The sequence below is a fragment of the Blennius ocellaris genome, assembly GCF_963422515.1.
Source record: "Blennius ocellaris genome assembly, chromosome: 21".
In the NCBI taxonomy this organism is placed as follows: domain Eukaryota; kingdom Metazoa; phylum Chordata; class Actinopteri; order Blenniiformes; family Blenniidae; genus Blennius; species Blennius ocellaris.
This window is the reverse complement of record NC_137670.1, coordinates 826,077-842,599: the sequence shown is the minus strand read 5'-3', so window position 1 is coordinate 842,599 and position 16,523 is coordinate 826,077. Positions and strand designations below refer to the sequence as shown.

At 50.8% G+C, this 16,523-nt stretch overlaps 1 protein-coding gene across 3 annotated transcripts in view; it reads left to right on the top strand.

Moving 5' to 3' along the window:
* Positions 1 to 7,692: 7,692 nt before the first annotated feature.
* Positions 7,693 to 16,523, top strand: part of LOC308146106 (V-type proton ATPase 116 kDa subunit a 1-like) — an 11,764-nt gene continuing 2,933 nt past the window's right edge. The window contains exons 1-18 of one of the 3 annotated variants that reach the window (XM_080517757.1): positions 7,693 to 7,824; positions 8,453 to 8,531; positions 8,685 to 8,782; positions 8,891 to 9,019; positions 9,343 to 9,425; positions 9,662 to 9,788; positions 9,903 to 9,985; positions 10,088 to 10,181; positions 10,966 to 11,178; positions 11,462 to 11,612; positions 11,719 to 11,858; positions 11,953 to 12,116; positions 12,204 to 12,294; positions 12,646 to 12,764; positions 12,843 to 13,059; positions 13,754 to 13,861; positions 14,788 to 14,988; positions 15,737 to 15,754. In XM_080517757.1, the coding sequence (XP_080373883.1) occupies positions 7,708 to 7,824; positions 8,453 to 8,531; positions 8,685 to 8,782; positions 8,891 to 9,019; positions 9,343 to 9,425; positions 9,662 to 9,788; positions 9,903 to 9,985; positions 10,088 to 10,181; positions 10,966 to 11,178; positions 11,462 to 11,612; positions 11,719 to 11,858; positions 11,953 to 12,116; positions 12,204 to 12,294; positions 12,646 to 12,764; positions 12,843 to 13,059; positions 13,754 to 13,861; positions 14,788 to 14,988; positions 15,737 to 15,754 (2,232 nt within the window). In that variant the 5' untranslated portion in view covers positions 7,693 to 7,707. Of the gene's footprint in view, positions 7,825 to 8,452; positions 8,532 to 8,684; positions 8,783 to 8,890; positions 9,043 to 9,317; positions 9,426 to 9,661; positions 9,789 to 9,902; positions 9,986 to 10,087; positions 10,182 to 10,965; positions 11,179 to 11,461; positions 11,613 to 11,718; positions 11,859 to 11,952; positions 12,117 to 12,203; positions 12,295 to 12,645; positions 12,765 to 12,842; positions 13,060 to 13,753; positions 13,862 to 14,787; positions 14,989 to 15,736; positions 15,755 to 16,523 lie in introns of all 3 variants that reach the window. The other 2 variants (XM_080517758.1, XM_080517759.1) reach the window with 2 other exon arrangements.

Below are 16,523 nucleotides of genomic sequence, written 5' to 3'. Positions count from 1 at the left end.
TTCCTCCCCTCTTTCTTCCTCCTCTCTTCTTCCTCCTCTCTTTCTTCCTCCTCTCTTTCTTCCTCCCCTCTTTCTTCCTCCCCTCTTTCTTCCTCCTCTCTTTCTTCCTCCTCTCTTTCTTCCTCCTCTCTTTCTCTCCTCTCTTTCTTCCGCCCCTCTTTCTTCCTCCTCTCTTTCTTCCTCCGCTCTTTCTTCCGCCCCTCTTTCTTCCTCCCCTCTTTCTTCCTCCTCTCTTTCTTCCTCCTCTCTTTCTTCCTCCTCTCTTTCTTCCTCCCTCTCTTTCTTCCTCCCCTCTTTCTTCCTCCCCTCTTTCTTCCTCCCCTCTTTCTTCCTCCCCTCTTTCTCCTCCCCTCTTTCTTCCCTCCCCTCTTTCTTCCTCCTCTCTTCTTCCTCCCCTCTTTCTTCCTCCCCTCTTTCTTCCTCCCCTCTTTCTTCCTCCCCTCTTTCTTCCTCCTCTCTTTCTTCCTCCCCTCTTTCTTCCTCCCCTCTTTCTTCCTCCCCTCTTTCTTCCTCCCCTCTTTCTTCCTCCCCTCTTTCTTCCTCCTCTCTTCTTCCTCCCCTCTTTCTTCCTCCCCTCTTTCTTCCTCCTCTCTTTCTTCCTCCCCTCTTTCTTCCTCCGCTCTTTCTTCCTCCTCTCTTTCTTCCTCCCTCTTTCTTCCTCCTCTCTTTCTTCCTCCTCTCTTTCTTCCTCCCCTCTTCTTCCTCCTCTCTTTCTTCCTCCTCTCTCCAACATCTCTTCCTCCCCTCTTTCTTCCTCCGCTCTTTCTTTCTTCCTCCCTCTTTCTTCCTCCCCTCTTTCTTCCTCCTCTCTTTCTTCCTCCCCTCTTTCTTCCTCCCCTCTTTCTTCTCCTCTCTTTCTTCCTGCTCTCTTTCTTCCTCCCCTCTTTCTTCCTCCCCTCTTTCTTCCTCCTCTCTTTCGTCCTCCTCTCTTTCTTCCTCCCCTCTTTCTTCCTCCGCTCTTCTTTCTTCCTCCCCTCTTTCTTCCTCCCCTCTTTCTTCCTCCCCTCTTTCTTCCTCCCCTCTTTCTTCCTTCCCTCCTTTCTTCCTCCTCTCTTCTTCCTCCCCTCTTTCTTCCTCCCCTCTTTCTTCCTCCTCTCTTTCTTCCTCCTCTCTTTCTTCCTCCGCTCTTTCTTCTTCCTCCCCTCTTTCTTCCTCCCCTCTTTCTTCCTCCCCTCTTTCTTCCTCCTCTCTTTCGTCCTCCTCTCTTCTTCTCCCCTCTTTCTTCCTCCTCTCTTTCTTCCTCCTCTCTTCTTCCTCCCCTCTTTCTTCCTCCCTCTTTCTTCCTCCCCTCTTTCTTCCTCCCCTCTTTCTTCCTCCCCTCTTTCTTCCTGCCCTCTTTCTTCCTCCTCTCTTTCTTCCTCCTCTCTTTCTTCCTCCCCTCTTTCTTCCTCCCCCTTTCTTCTCCTCTCTTTCTTCCTCCTCTTCTTTCTTCCTCCCCTCTTCTTCCCCCTCTTCTCCTCCCTCTTTCTTCTCCCCTCTTCTTCCTCCCCTCATTCTTCCTCCCTCTTTCTTCCTCCCTCTTTCTCCTCCCCTCTTTCTTCCTCCTCTCTTTCTTCCTCCTCTCTTTCTTCCTCCGCTCTTTCTTTCTTCCTCCCCTCTTTCTTCCTCCCCTCTTTCTTCCTGCCCTCTTTCTTCCTCCTCTCTTTCGTCCTCCTCTCTTTCTTCCCCCCTCTTTCTTCCTCCCTCTTTCTTCCTCCGCTCTTTCTTTCTTCCTCCCCTCTTTCTTCCTCCCCTCTTTCTTCCTCCCCTCTTTCTTCCTCCCCTCTTTCTTCCTCCCCTCTTTCTTCCTCCGCTCTTTCTTTCTTCCTCCCCTCTTTCTTCCTCCCCTCTTTCTTCCTGCCCTCTTTCTTCCTCCTCTCTTTCTTCCTCCTCTCTTTCTTCCTCCCCTCTTTCTTCCTCCCCTCTTTCTTCCTCCTCTCTTTCTTCCACCTCTCTTTCTTCCTCCGCTCTTTCTTTCTTCCTCCCCTCTTTCTTCCTCCCCTCTTTCTTCCTGCCCTCTTTCTTCCTCCTCTCTTTCGTCCTCCTCTCTTTCTTCCTCCTCTCTTTCTTCCTCCTCTCTTTCTTCCTCCTCTCTTTCTTCCTCCGCTCTTTCTTTCTTCCTCCCCTCTTCTTCCTCCCCTCTTTCTTCCTGCCCTCTTTCTTCCTCCTCTCTTTCGTCCTCCTCTCTTTCTTCCTCCTCTCTTTCTTCCTCCTCTCTTTCTTCCTCCCCTCTTTCTTCCTCCCCTCTTTCTTCCTCCCCTCTTTCTTCCTCCGCTCTTTCTTTCTTCCTCCCTCTTTCTTCCTCCTCTCTTTCTTCCTCCTCTCTTTCTTCCTCCCCTCTTTCTTCCTCCTCTCTTTCTTCCTCCTCTCTTTCTTCCTCCCCTCTTTCTTCCTCCCCTCTTTCTTCCTCCTCTCTTTCTTCCTCCTCTCTTTCTTCCTCCCCTCTTTCTTCCTCCTCTCTTTCTTCCTCCTCTCTTTCTTCCTCCCCTCTTTCTTCCTCCTCTCTTTCTTCCTCCCCTCTTTCTTCTCCCCTCTTTCTTCCTCCCCTCTTTCTTCCTCCCCTCTTTCTTCCTCCCCTCTTTCTTCCTCCCCTCTTTCTTCCTCCCCTCTTTCTTCCTGCCCTCTTCTTCCTCCTCTCTTTCTTCCTCCTCTCTTTCTTCCTCCCTCTTTCTTCCTCCCCTCTTTCTTCCTCCTCTCTTTCTTCCTCCTCTCTTTCTTCCTCCGCTCTTTCTTTCTTCCTCCCCTCTTTCTTCCTCCCCTCTTTCTTCCTGCCCTCTTTCTTCCTCCTCTCTTTCGTCCTCCTCTCTTTCTTCCTCCTCTCTTTCTTCCTCCGCTCTTTCTTTCTTCCTCCCCTCTTTCTTCCTCCCCTCTTTCTTCCTGCCCTCTTTCTTCCTCCTCTCTTTCGTCCTCCTCTCTTTCTTCCTCCTCTCTTTCTTCCTCCTCTCTTTCTTCCTCCCCTCTTTCTTCCTCCCCTCTTTCTTCCTCCCCTCTTTCTTCCTCCGCTCTTTCTTTCTTCCTCCCCTCTTTCTTCCTCCCCTCTTTCTTCCTCCCCTCTTTCTTCCTCCCCTCTTTCTTCCTCCCCTCTTTCTTCCTCCCCTCTTTCTTCCTCCCCTCTTTCTTCCTGCCCTCTTTCTTCCTCCTCTCTTTCTTCCTCCTCTCTTTCTTCCTCCCCTCTTTCTTCCTCCCCTCTTTCTTCCTCCTCTCTTTCTTCCTCCTCTCTTTCTTCCTCCGCTCTTTCTTTCTTCCTCCCCTCTTTCTTCCTCCCCTCTTTCTTCCTGCCCTCTTTCTTCCTCCTCTCTTTCGTCCTCCTCTCTTTCTTCCTCCTCTCTTTCTTCCTCCTCTCTTTCTTCCTCCTCTCTTTCTTCCTCCGCTCTTTCTTTCTTCCTCCCCTCTTTCTTCCTCCCCTCTTTCTTCCTGCCCTCTTTCTTCCTCCTCTCTTTCGTCCTCCTCTCTTTCTTCCTCCTCTCTTTCTTCCTCCTCTCTTTCTTCCTCCCCTCTTTCTTCCTCCCCTCTTTCTTCCTCCCCTCTTTCTTCCTCCGCTCTTTCTTTCTTCCTCCCCTCTTTCTTCCTCCCCTCTTTCTTCCTCCCCTCTTTCTTCCTCCCCTCTTTCTTCCTCCCCTCTTTCTTCCCCTGAACAACAGAGAGCAGTTGATTAAAGCCGCATGACTCTGACACAGAGAACAGATGAACATTAAGGAGCTCCAGCGGTTCAAATTGATGTCTGGCAGCGAGCCAGTGTCCTGGAATCACCCTGCTGGGGTGGGGGTGGGGGGTGGTGGGGGGGGGGGGGGGTGTTGTGGGAGGAGGGGGGGAGTCAAAGAAGTCTTCAGGGTATTTGACTTGTACACAGTAGTTGGAGTATTCTTTCGGAAGTTGAAGCCATGCAGTCGGCTCTCCCTCCAGATGTGAGGCTGGTTGCAGTACCACTCCAGGCCAGCGGGGGCGCAGCAGGAAGAGCACAACAGTCTGGATGACTTCCTGCTCTGACTCACAGGAAGCATGCAGGAGGATTTCAACATGTTTATTGAGGAGACGAGTCCTCGTGACAGGAAGGGTCTCAAACTGGAGAAAGGATTTTATTTTGGTGAGTTTTCTCTCAGTCACTGCAGTAGAATTCACCAGTACACCAGTAGAACTCACCAGTACACCAGTAGAACTCACCAGTACACTAGTAGAACTCACCAGTAGAACTCACCAGTAGAACTCACCAGTACACCAGTAGAACTCACCAGTACACCAGTAGAACTCACCAGTACACTAGTAGAACTCACCAGTACACCAGTAGAACTCACCAGTACACTAGTAGAACTCACCAGTACACCAGTAGAACTCACCAGTACACTAGTAGAACTCACCAGTATACCAGTAGAACTCACCAGTACACTAGTAGAACTCACCAGTACACCGGTAGAACTCACCAACACACCAGTTGAACTCACCAGTACACCAGTAGAACTCACCAGTACACCAGTAGAACTCACCAGTAGAACTCACCAACAAACCAGTAGAACTCACCAGTATACCAGTAGAACTCACCAGTACACTAGTAGAACTCACCAGTACACCAGTAGAACTCACCAGTACACTAGTAGAACTCACCAGTAGAACTCACCAGTAGAACTCACCAGTAGAACTCACCAGTACACTAGTAGAACTCACCAGTACCCTAGTAGAACTCACCAGTACACCAGTAGAAATCCCCAGTACAGTGGTAGAACTCACCAGTACACCAGTAGAACTCACCAGTAGAACTCACCAGTACACCAGTAGAAATCCCCAGTACACTGGTAGAACTCACCAGTACACCAGTAGAACTCACCAGTACACCAGTAGAACTCAGCAGTACACTAGTAGAACTCACCAACACACCAGTTGAACTCACCAGTACACCAGTAGAACTCACCAGTAGAACTCACCAACAAACCAGTAGAACTCACTAGTACACCAGTAGAACTCACCAGTACACCAGTAGAACTCACCAGTACACTAGTAGAACTCACCAGTAGAACTCACCAGTACACTAGTAGAACTCACCAGTAGAACTCACCAGTACACCAGTAGAACTCACCAGTACACTAGTAGAACTCACCAGTACACCAGTAGAACTCAGCAGTACACTAGTAGAACTCACCAGTACACCAGTAGAACTCAGCAGTACACTAGTAGAACTCACCAGTACACCAGTAGAACTCACCAGTACACCGGTAGAACTCACCAGTACACCAGTAGAACTCACCAGTACACCAGTAGAACTCACCAGTACACTAGTAGAACTCACCAGTACACCAGTAGAACTCAGCAGTACACTAGTAGAACTCACCAGTACACTAGTAGAACTCACCAGTACACCAGTAGAACTCACCAGTACACTAGTAGAACTCACCAGTAGAACTCACCAGTAGAACTCACCAGTAGAACTCACCAGTAGAACTCACCAGTACACCAATAGAACTCACCAGTACACTAGTAGAACTCACCAGTACACCAGTAGAACTCACCAGTAGAACTCACCAGTACACCAGTAGAAATCCCCAGTACAGCGGTAGAACTCACCAGTACACCAGTAGAACTCACCAGTAGAACTCACCAGTAGAACTCACCAGTACACCAGTAGAAATCCCCAGTACACTGGTAGAACTCACCAGTACACCAGTAGAATTCACCAGTACACCGGTAGAATTCACCAGTACACCGGTAGAACTCACCAACACACCAGTAGAACTCACCAGTACACCAGTAGAAATCCCCAGTACACTGGTAGAACTCACCAGTACACCAGTAGAATTCACCAGTACACCGGTAGAATTCACCAGTACACCGGTAGAACTCACCAACACACCAGTTGAACTCACCAGTACACCAGTAGAACTCACCAGTAGAACTCACCAACAAACCAGTAGAACTCACTAGTACACCAGTAGAACTCACCAGTACACCAGTAGAACTCACCAGTACACTAGTAGAACTCACCAGTAGAACTCACCAGTACACTAGTAGAACTCACCAGTTCGTGAGTTGTGTGAAAAAAACAATAACAACAACAACAACACAAAGCCATGATAACATGTAATAAAAATCTTACATATAGAGACTTATATATCTTTTTCTGCTAAGATATGTCTATGTCTTATTTTATGTCTGTTTCTAATTGTGTGTCTTTGTAAAATGTGCATTTCTGTCTTGTATTTCTTTATTTACTTGGATATTTCTATCAACAGTGGATCTTCCTACTTTATATGTCTATTTTTTCTAATATTATGACTAAATCTTAATGTACTTCTCTTCACGTTACCGCTATATATATAATATATATATATATATATATATTTCTATATGTACAGAACATCAATCCAGTCTACTGATATATCTCTAAGTATTTTCTATGTGTCAAGTTGCTGTATTGTTACGAGGTTTCCGATGACGACTTCAACATAAAACACAGTATCGCAACACGTCCCAGTGATTTCGTGCTGCAGGACGTAGAAGCACATCAGATATACAACAGATGAAAGACTTTAATGTTTTTTAAATCAGTATTTATTATATAAATCTTAAGCGAATCCAATAAATTGAAGCTACTAAATCGGTGGGTGCTTTTACTCTGAATGTGGATGTAAGTTCTACTTCCGGCGAAGTGTGAGAACTTGACGCTCCGCGGCGCACCGCAGCATCCCGCATCCCGACGACCGACGGCGGCGGACAACCGGTGAGTGGAGCGGCGCGGCCGGTTCGGGAGGTTCCGGGGCGGGTGGGGGGAGGGGGGTCTGGGGCGGCGTGGGGGGGTCATTAATTCGGACGGGGGGTATTTTCGGGGTCAGGTGTGTGTTTTTACGTTTGAATTCCGTCTCAGTGACGATTTGTTAGGTTGATCTCTGAAAATCACATCTGCATCAATGTGATGGAAACAGCTGGATCTGCGTGTGTGTGAGTGTGTGTGTGAGTGAGTGTGTGTGTGTTACATGATGAGGATGAGGAGGATGATGAGGAGGATGAAGAGGCTCTGCAGGCCGGACGGCAGCATCATGGCGTCCTTGAGGCGTGAAGGAAGGGCAGCATCAGCAGCCGATGGAGGGGGGCGGGGCTGGAGGGGGCGGGGCTGGGCTGCTGGGGGCGTGGCTAAATACGTCGCAGTGTTTCAGGATGAGCCTCAGTCCCACTGAGCAAAGACATGGTCCAAAACAGTCTAGAAGACATTGTCTCTGCACGTCCAGAAGACGTCCTCCGAGGTCCCAGAATGAAGGTTTTTTATACGTCGATAAATAAACTCAGAACAATTAACTCAGAATATTTAACTCAGAACAATTAACTCAGAATATTTAACTCAGAATATTTAACTCAGAATATTTAACTCAGAACAATTAACTCAGAATATTTAACTCAGAACAATTAACTCAGAATATTTAACTCAGAACAATTAACTCAGAATATTTAACTCAGAACAATTAACTCAGAATATTTAACTCAGAATATTTAACAAAAAATAATTATTGAGTTATTGAGAACTCCACACATCCCGTCAGGATTCAGTCGTACAAAGAAAAACTTGTGACAGTTCAGTTTTCAGAAGGTTTTCCTGCGTAGCAACTTCCTGTGGCCACACAGAGACACCTAGTGGTCACACATGGTATTTACATAGAGATTCTGTATGTATAACTTCTTTCCTGATATAAGTTCGTATATATATGTGTGTGTGTGTGTGTGTGTGTGTGTGTGTGTCCAGACAGCACCATGGGGGAACTGTTCCGCAGTGAGGAAATGACCCTGGCTCAGCTGTTCCTCCAGTCCGAGGCGGCCTACTGCTGCGTCAGCGAGCTGGGGGAGCTGGGCATGGTCCAGTTCAGAGACGTGAGTCCCCGTCCTCACCAGGACCAGAACCAAGCAGGACCAGGTTCTGACGGTCGGGTCAGAACCAGACAGAACCTGGTTCTATCTGATAGAACTATGTAGAACCTGGTTCTGACAGTCAGGTCAGAACCAGGTTCTATCTGATAGAACCAGACAGAACCAGGTTCTATCTGATAGTACCATGTAGAACCTGGTTCTGACGGTCAGGTCAGAACCTGGTTCTATCAGATAGAACCAGACAGAACCAGGTTCCATCTAATAGAACTAGATAGAACCAGATTCTGATGGTCGGGTCAGAACCAGACACAACCTGGTTCTATCTGATAGAACCATGTAGAACCTGGTTCTGACAGTCAGGTCAGAATCAGGTTCTATCTGTAGAACCAGACAGAACCAGGTTCTGACGGTCAGGTCATAACCAGACAGAACCTGGTTCTGTCAGGTTCTATCTGATAGAACCATGTAGAACCTGGTTCTGACGGTCAGGTCAGAACCAGACAGAACCTGGTTCTATCAGATAGAACCACGATCATCAGATCCTGGTTCTGACAATAGGGTCAGAACCAGGACAGAACCAGGTTCTGACGGTCGGGTCAGAACCAGGTTCTGACGGTCTCTCCTCCCTCAGCTGAATCCGGACGTCAACGTCTTCCAGCGCAAGTTCGTGAACGAAGTGAGGAGGTGTGAGGAGATGGACAGGAAGCTGAGTGAGTACTCAGATTACTTTATCTCTGCACTCAGACTGGAGCCACTGGCAGAGTAGCAGGTGCTGATGTGTTCATCCATCCATCCATCCATCCATCCATCCATCCATCCATCCATCCATCCATCCATCCATCCATCCATCCTCTTCTGACCAGGGTTCGTCGAGAAGGAAATCAAGAAGGCCAACCTCCCGACGGTGGACACCGGAGAGAACCCAGAGGTTCCGTTTCCCCGAGACATGATCGACCTGGAGGTAACCAATCACCCGATCAATCACCGGATCAGTCACCGGACCGACCGGTCACCGGGCCGGTCTCTCCGGGGTCGGTGAGCAGAACAACCAGAACTCTGCGGTCCGCAGGCGACCTTCGAGAAGCTGGAGAACGAGCTGAAGGAGATCAACACCAACCAGGAGGCGCTGAAGAAGAACTTCCTGGAGCTGACGGAGCTCAAGCACATCCTCCACCGCACGCAGCAGTTCTTCGACGAGGTGCGGAGCTGCATCCCTGGACCGTAGACATAAACGCTAGACGCCACACGGCCTGTGACGCCGCCATCTTGGATAGGTCTCCCTCGGGAGCTGAACGTTAAGATCCAGGCTAGAAAATCCACTAAAACATTTGTAGCTCGCTTGCTAGTCCACCTAGAAACACAAGTAGTACCTCGTTTTAAAGCTGAGGAGAAGCTCTGTCCTGTGGACACCTTGTGGAGGAATTATTTGGGGGGGGGGGGGGGGGTGGAGGGGGGGGGTCTTAAAAAATCAGAAGACTTGTGAATCTGGGTACCAGTAAAGTTCTCTCGTTTCTCCGTCAGATGGAAGATCCCAACCTGCTGGAGGAGTCCTCCGCCCTGATGGAGGGCAGCGAGGGGGGGCGGGGGGCGCCGCTGCGCCTCGGGTAACGGCTCCACCTGTTCATGCATCCACCCCCCACCCTGGGACGCAGCTACACCCGTTCATACGTCCCGTCGTCTTAAATCAAATGTATCTCGGCAGAACAGGCCGGGTTCTTCAAGTGTGTGTGTGCGTGTGTGTGTGTGTGTGTGTGTGTGTGCGGTGTGTGTGTGTGTGTGTGTGTGTGTGTGTGTGTGTGTGTGTGTGTGTGTGTGTGTGTGTGTGTGTGTGTGTGTGCAGCTTCGTGGCTGGAGTCATCAGCAGGGAGAGGATCCCCACCTTCGAGAGGATGCTGTGGCGAGTGTGTCGGGGAAACGTCTTCTTGAGGAAGGCCGAGATCGAGGACCCTCTGGAAGACCCCGCCACGGTGAGACACACACACACACACACACACACACACACACACACACACACACACACACACACACACACACACACACACTGAAAGGTGAAATGAGTCTAAACTTGTTCTGGTCTTCAGGGAGACCAGGTCCACAAGTCGGTGTTCATCATCTTCTTCCAGGGAGACCAGCTGAAGAACCGCGTGAAGAAGATCTGTGAGGGGTGAGTGGGGCAGGTGGTGGGGGGGCGGTGGGGGGGCCGGATGGGGGGCCGGATGGGGGGTAGGATGGGGACCAGACTCTAACGGTGGCTCCTGGTCTCCAGGTTCCGTGCCTCCCTGTACCCGTGTCCAGAAACCCCCCAGGAGAGGAAGGAGATGCTGGCTGGAGTCAACAGCCGGATCGAGGACCTCCAGATGGTGAGACCCAGTCTGAGGACCGGGGACCTCGGTGGGTCTCCGTTTGATTCAAGTGGTTTTGTCCTCGGCTCAGTCCTCCACTGGAACCCAGGAGACATTAATGTGAAACGGTCCAACAGGAAGTCAGCCGCTCTGCTTCTCACTGTGTTTCATTTCTGCTTCAGTTCCTACAAGAGGAAGACCTTTGACCCCCTCCGGGGCCGCTTCCTCAGCGTTCCCATATTAAGTCTGGAAAACAGTCCTGGTTCTGCTCCAGAGCTCAGCGCTAATCTGAGTCTGCCAGCAGGATGAAGGGACGTTACAGTACCACAGAGCTCTGGTTCCACAGAGCTGTGGTACCGGAGCTCTTTGGTACCGGAGCTCTGTGGTACCAGAGCTCTGTGGTACCAGAGCTCTGTGGTACCCCAGAGCTCCGGTCTGAACAGGACACACATATAACAGCAGCACTTTCATTATTTTTTCACCTTGGAAGGTACATGTTTAGCATTAGCTGGTGGCTACATGTTTAGCATTATCTCTTGGCTTCACATTTTGCATTAGCTTCTGGCTACTTGTTTAGCATTAGCTTCTGCCTGCATTTTTAGCATTAGCTGGTGGCTACATGTTTAGCATTAGCTGGTGGCTACAGGTTTAGCACTAGCTCTTGGCTTCACATTTTACATTAGCTTCTGGCTGCATTTTTAGCATTAGCGGGTGGCTACATTAGCATTGAGTGGATACACAGACTTGAGTCTGGCCAGTGAGCGCCATTTTGACCCCCTCCCCCTCCTCCTCGGTCCACCAGGTGCTGAACCAGACCGAGGACCACCGGCAGCGGGTCCTGCAGGCCGCCTCCAAGACCATGCGAGTGTGGTTCATCAAGGTGAGGAAGATGAAGGCCATCTACCACACGCTCAACCTCTGCAACATCGACGTGACCCAGAAGTGTCTGATCGCCGAGGTGTGGTGCCCCGTGTCGGACCTGGACTCCATCCAGTTCGCTCTGCGCCGAGGAACCGTGAGTCGCTGCTTCTCTGATCTTGTTCCTGCCGGGACCTTGTTCCTGCCGGGACCATGTTCTTGCTGGGACTTTGTTCCTGCCGGGACCTTGTTCCTACCGGGACCTTGTTCCTGCTGGGACCTTGTTCCTGCTGGGACCTTGTTCTTGCCGGGACCTTGTTCTTGCCGGGACCTTGTTCCTACCGGGACTTTGCTCTCCCAGGACCTTGTTCTGCCAGGACCTTGTTCTGCCGGGACCTTGTTCTGAGTTGGGGTGTGTTTTCTGCTTCCTGTGTGAGCAGGAGCGCAGCGGCTCCACGGTGCCGTCCATCCTGAACCGGATGCAGACCAAGCAGACCCCCCCCACCTTCAACAAGACCAACAAGTTCACGTCCGGCTTCCAGAACATCGTGGACGCCTACGGCATCGGCAACTACCGGGAGATCAACCCCGGTAAGCCCCACGCCACTTTCATGGCAACCGGCGTCACGCTTGATCCGTCGTCGCGAGGTTTAGCGGTCCGGGTCTCCACTGATCACACCGATTGATCCGGTTCCAGCTCCGTACACCATCATCACCTTCCCCTTCCTCTTCGCCGTCATGTTCGGGGACATGGGCCACGGCCTGCTGATGACCTGCATCGCCCTCTACCTGGTCGTCCGCGAGAGTCGCCTGCTGGCGCAGAAGAGCGACAACGAGGTAGCGTCAGCACGGTGGGGAGGGGGGGGTGGGGGGGGGGGGGGTGGAGCGCCCCCGGGTGGAGCGCCTCTCACGCCGCTGCTCCCCTCTGCAGATGTTCAACATGGTGTTTGCCGGCCGCTACATCATCCTGCTGATGGGGGTCTTCTCCGTCTACACCGGCGTCATTTACAACGACTGCTTCTCCAAGTCGCTCAACATGTTCGGCTCCGGCTGGAGCGTCAGGCCCATGTTCGGGCCCAAGGGGGCCAACTGGACGTGAGTCTGTCTTCAGGTTCTACGTCTTCGGGTTCTACGTCTTCAGGTTCTACGTCTTCAGCTCACGGTCTCTGCGTCGTCTTCCAGGTTCGAGACCCTCGATGGAAACTCAGTCCTGCAGCTGGATCCTGCTGTTCCTGGTGTCTTTAACGGACCCTACCCACTGGGGATCGACCCGGTAACACACACACACACACACACACACACACACACACACACACACACACACACACACACACACACACACACACACACACGCCGGCAGCATCCAGGAACCAGGAGACGGACTGTAAGGGGGCTTTTCCATCGGACAGAACCAGGTTCTAGTTCTGGTCCAGGGCTAGCATTAGCGTTAGCGTTAGTGTCCAGAGCTAGCAGTGCTGTCGGTGCTCTGTCAAAAATGACTTTTCTTCCATCCTCACGAACTGAAAATCAAAAGATAATGTCAGTAGACATCAATGGAAAAATTGAGTGCTAGCAGAGCTAGCAGTGCTATCAGTGCTAGCTCTAACCCTGATGGTTCCCACAGATCTGGAACGTGGCCACCAACAAGCTGACCTTCCTGAACTCCTTCAAGATGAAGATGTCGGTGATCCTGGGCGTCGTCCACATGCTGTTCGGAGTGTCGCTCAGCCTCTTCAACCACCTGTAAGCTCCTCCCCCTGCCACCCCCCCCTCCCCCCCACTGGGGGGGGGTGCAGTCTAACGGCCCTCTGCCGCCTGCAGGTACTTCAAGAAGCCTCTCAACATCTTCCTGGGCTTCGTGCCGGAGATCGTCTTCATGGCCAGCCTGTTCGGGTACCTGGTGCTGCTGGTCTTCTACAAGTGGACGGCGTACGACGCCGTCACCTCCAAAGACGCCCCCAGCCTGCTCATCCACTTCATCAACATGTGTCTCTTCAACTACAACGACCCCACCAACAAGCCCCTCTACCGGGGACAGGTGCTCCCCGCTTTTGCTGACCGCTGTGTGGAGAGCCACGTGGCTCCGAGTCCTGATTCAGACTGATTCAGACTGATTCAGACTGATTTGGACTAATTTAGAATGATTCAGACTCATTCAGACGGATTCAGAATGATTTGGACAATTCAGACCTATTTGGACTGATTCAGACAGATTCAGACCGATTCGGACTGATTCGGAACGATTCAGACTGACTCGGACTGACTCGGACTGACTTGGACTGATTTAGACCGATTCGTACTGATTCAGACTGATTCAGACTGATCCAGACTGATTTAGACTCTACGTCGTTGCTGCACTTGTCTGAAGTTCACTCCAGGAAGCGGTGGACGAGAGCGGCACCACAGCCCGGTGGTAGTTTGACACCACAGGCTTCCGGTAGTTTGACACCACAGGCTTCCGGTAGTTTGACACCACAGGCTTCCGGTAGTTTGACACCACAGGCTTCCGGTAGTTTGACACCACAGGCTTCCGGTAGTTTGACACCACAGGCTTCCGGTAGTTTGACACCACAGGCTTCCGGTAGTTTGACACCACAGGCTTCCGGTAGTTTGACACCACGGCCCGCCGGTAGTTTGACGAACTCCTGAGCTCGGCGTTTGCGTCGGAGGCGGAGAAGCGACTGAGACAAGCGTCCGTTTCCTCGCTAACCTTTCTCTGTCTGAATCTCTAGATGGGGATCCAGGTTTTGTTGGTGCTGGTTGCCCTTGCATGTGTTCCCTGTATGCTGATTGTGAAAACTTTGGTGCTGCGCCGTCAGCACCTGTGGAAGACGCACCTGGTATGTGGACCCGAGACCAGCTTTGACCTTTGACCCTGTTTGAAGCGATGACCTGTGATATAACCTGTGCTTTATTCCTGCTCCGCCCCCTTCATTTCAATGCACATCGTGCCGTGTACTGTGAGTGGTTGTGTTTCCATGGAAACTGCTTAAAGCCGGCCTCGGGCAACGCTGATAGTTTGGTGGGAGGAGTCAGGAGACCCCCGACAGCCCGGGTTCTGGAGGAACGCCCACATTTGCCTGAAATCCCACGAGTGTCTCTGGTTGACTTGAACTCTTTCGCCTCGCGTCGCTTTTCTTGGCTTTTGCGTCGAGGAACCAGTTCCTGAAGATTTCTGCTTTTTCTGTATTTTTAGCCGTTCCCTGTTCTTTGTGTCTAAAACTGTGTATTTCTGGTTAATGGATGACGTTTCACAACTACAGATTAGCGTTTTTGAGCAGGTTTTAGGGGCGTGGCCACACATCAACACACCGTTTTGGGGCCGATCACGCTCAGGAGGCGGAGCTTCAGGAACCCCGAAAGGCTTTTGGCTGTTTTGCTCCTGACCTTTGAACTTGTTTTGAACTTGCTTTGAACTTGCTTTGAACTATTTGAGCAGTTTTACTCATTTCAGTCAAGCGAAAACGTGTTTGTGTTTTCTTGCTTCGCTCGCAACGTTTTGAAAACAGTGTCCGTCTCCATGGAAACAACAGAAACACTGTAAACGGTGTAGTTTCCAGTGTGTATTACTGTGTATTGTGTGTAGTTCTGACCCTGTTCAGCTCAACCAGAGAGACGTGACTGTGGATCAGTACCTCCTCCTCCTCCTCCTCCTCCCTCTGGGCTCTCGGGGTCTCCTGCGTGACAGGAAGTGTCAAAATAAGAGCGGCGTTGGTCCTGAGGCTGGATTTAAGCTGGACACGGCTCTTGTGGCTTTTGTATCTAGTCTCAGAAGAGGGAAGCCCCCCCCGCAGAGAGTCTAGAGCAGTCTTTAGAGCAGACAGGCGTGACCTCATCATGCACCGGACTCACCCAACAGGGAACGCAGAAGTTCGGCGCCGTGCGGGTGGGGAACGGGCCCACCGAGGACGAGGCTGGCATCATGGACCACGACCAGCTGTCCCAGCACTCGGAGGAGGGGGACGAGGTGAGACGCCGGGACACACTGCTACACAACAGGGGACACACTGCTACATACTGCTACACAACATTATACATACTGCTACACACTGATACACAACATTATACATACTGCTACACACTGATACACAACATTATACATACTGCTACACACTGATACATACTGCTACATACTGTTACATACTGATACACACTGTTACACACTGTTACATACTGCTACATACTGATACATACTGCTACATACTAATACACACTGCTACACACTGTTACATACTGATACATACTGATACATACTGCTACATACTGCTACACAACACCACAGACAGTTCTGTAGGAGTGGTTTCAGAACCACAGATGGATGGGGGGTGGAAGGTGGAGGGTGGAGGGTGGAGGATGGAGGATGGGGGGTGGAGGATGGAGGGTGGAGGATGGAGGACGGAGGGTGGAGAACTGGTTGAACTCAGTCAGATTTTCCAAGAGAGAAAAGAAACTGTTTTCCTGAGACGATTCTGTCTGCGACTCAGAGGAACGTTATGAACCTGATGGTGTTGAGATAAACTCCATCCCTCCACCAGCTGCACATCCCCTCCACCCTTCATCCCTCCATCACGGCCCGGGCAGGAAGTGGTCTGATGAGCTTCAGAATAAGAGTAGTGAGACCGGTTCAGATCAGTGGGAAGACGAGGATTCTCGAGGTTCTCCACCACCGATGACCTAGAATGTATCACTAACCTTTGCTCTCTTTTACTTTCAAGCACGCAGAAGAAGAGCCGGTAAGAACCGCAAAAATCCTCTTTATCCCCACATTTTACTGTTTGAGCCGCCGGGCCCGAGCCCTGGTTCTCCGGTTCTCTGGTTCTCTGGTTCTGTTGTTCTGTGGTTCTGTGGTTCTCCAGTTCTGTGGTTCTCCGGTTCTCTGGTTCTGTTGTTCTCTGGCTCCCCGATTCTCTGGTTCTCTGGCTCTGTGGTTCTCTGGTTCTGTGGTTCTCAGGGAATCATTTGCTGATTTTGCAAACGATTCCCTGAAGGGTTCCAGTGGGGCCGAATGACGTCAGGCAGGTTTCGTCGCTTCGTCGCAACAGCAGGAACGTTTGGTTCCATTTGGTTCTATTTGATTCCATTTGGTTCCATTTGATTCTATTTGAACCTTTAAAGTGGATCAGAAGGAGGAAATAGGATCCAGAACCGTTTGGGTTTGTTCTGCACTCAGAACAAACCCAAATGTTTCTGGATCGTCGCCCAAATGTAGAGGAACCTTGTAGAACCTGGTTTCTATCTGAGGTGGACATTCTGACACAATAACAAAAAGAATTTCAAAATAAAAAGCTGGTTCTGACTCAGTTTCAATGTTTGTTCCACCATTTGGAATCAGACTCCCCGTCGTTCCCCGGGAGTTTGTGGTTCTGCGGCCGTTCCCCCGTCTTGTTTTCTTCGTCCAGTGTTTGAGCGGCGACAATGAGCTCCCGTCCAGCGTGTCCCCGGGCGAGAGGACAAAGGGCGAGGACGGAAAGAGGAAAGGCGGCGAGCGCCAAACCAAACCTC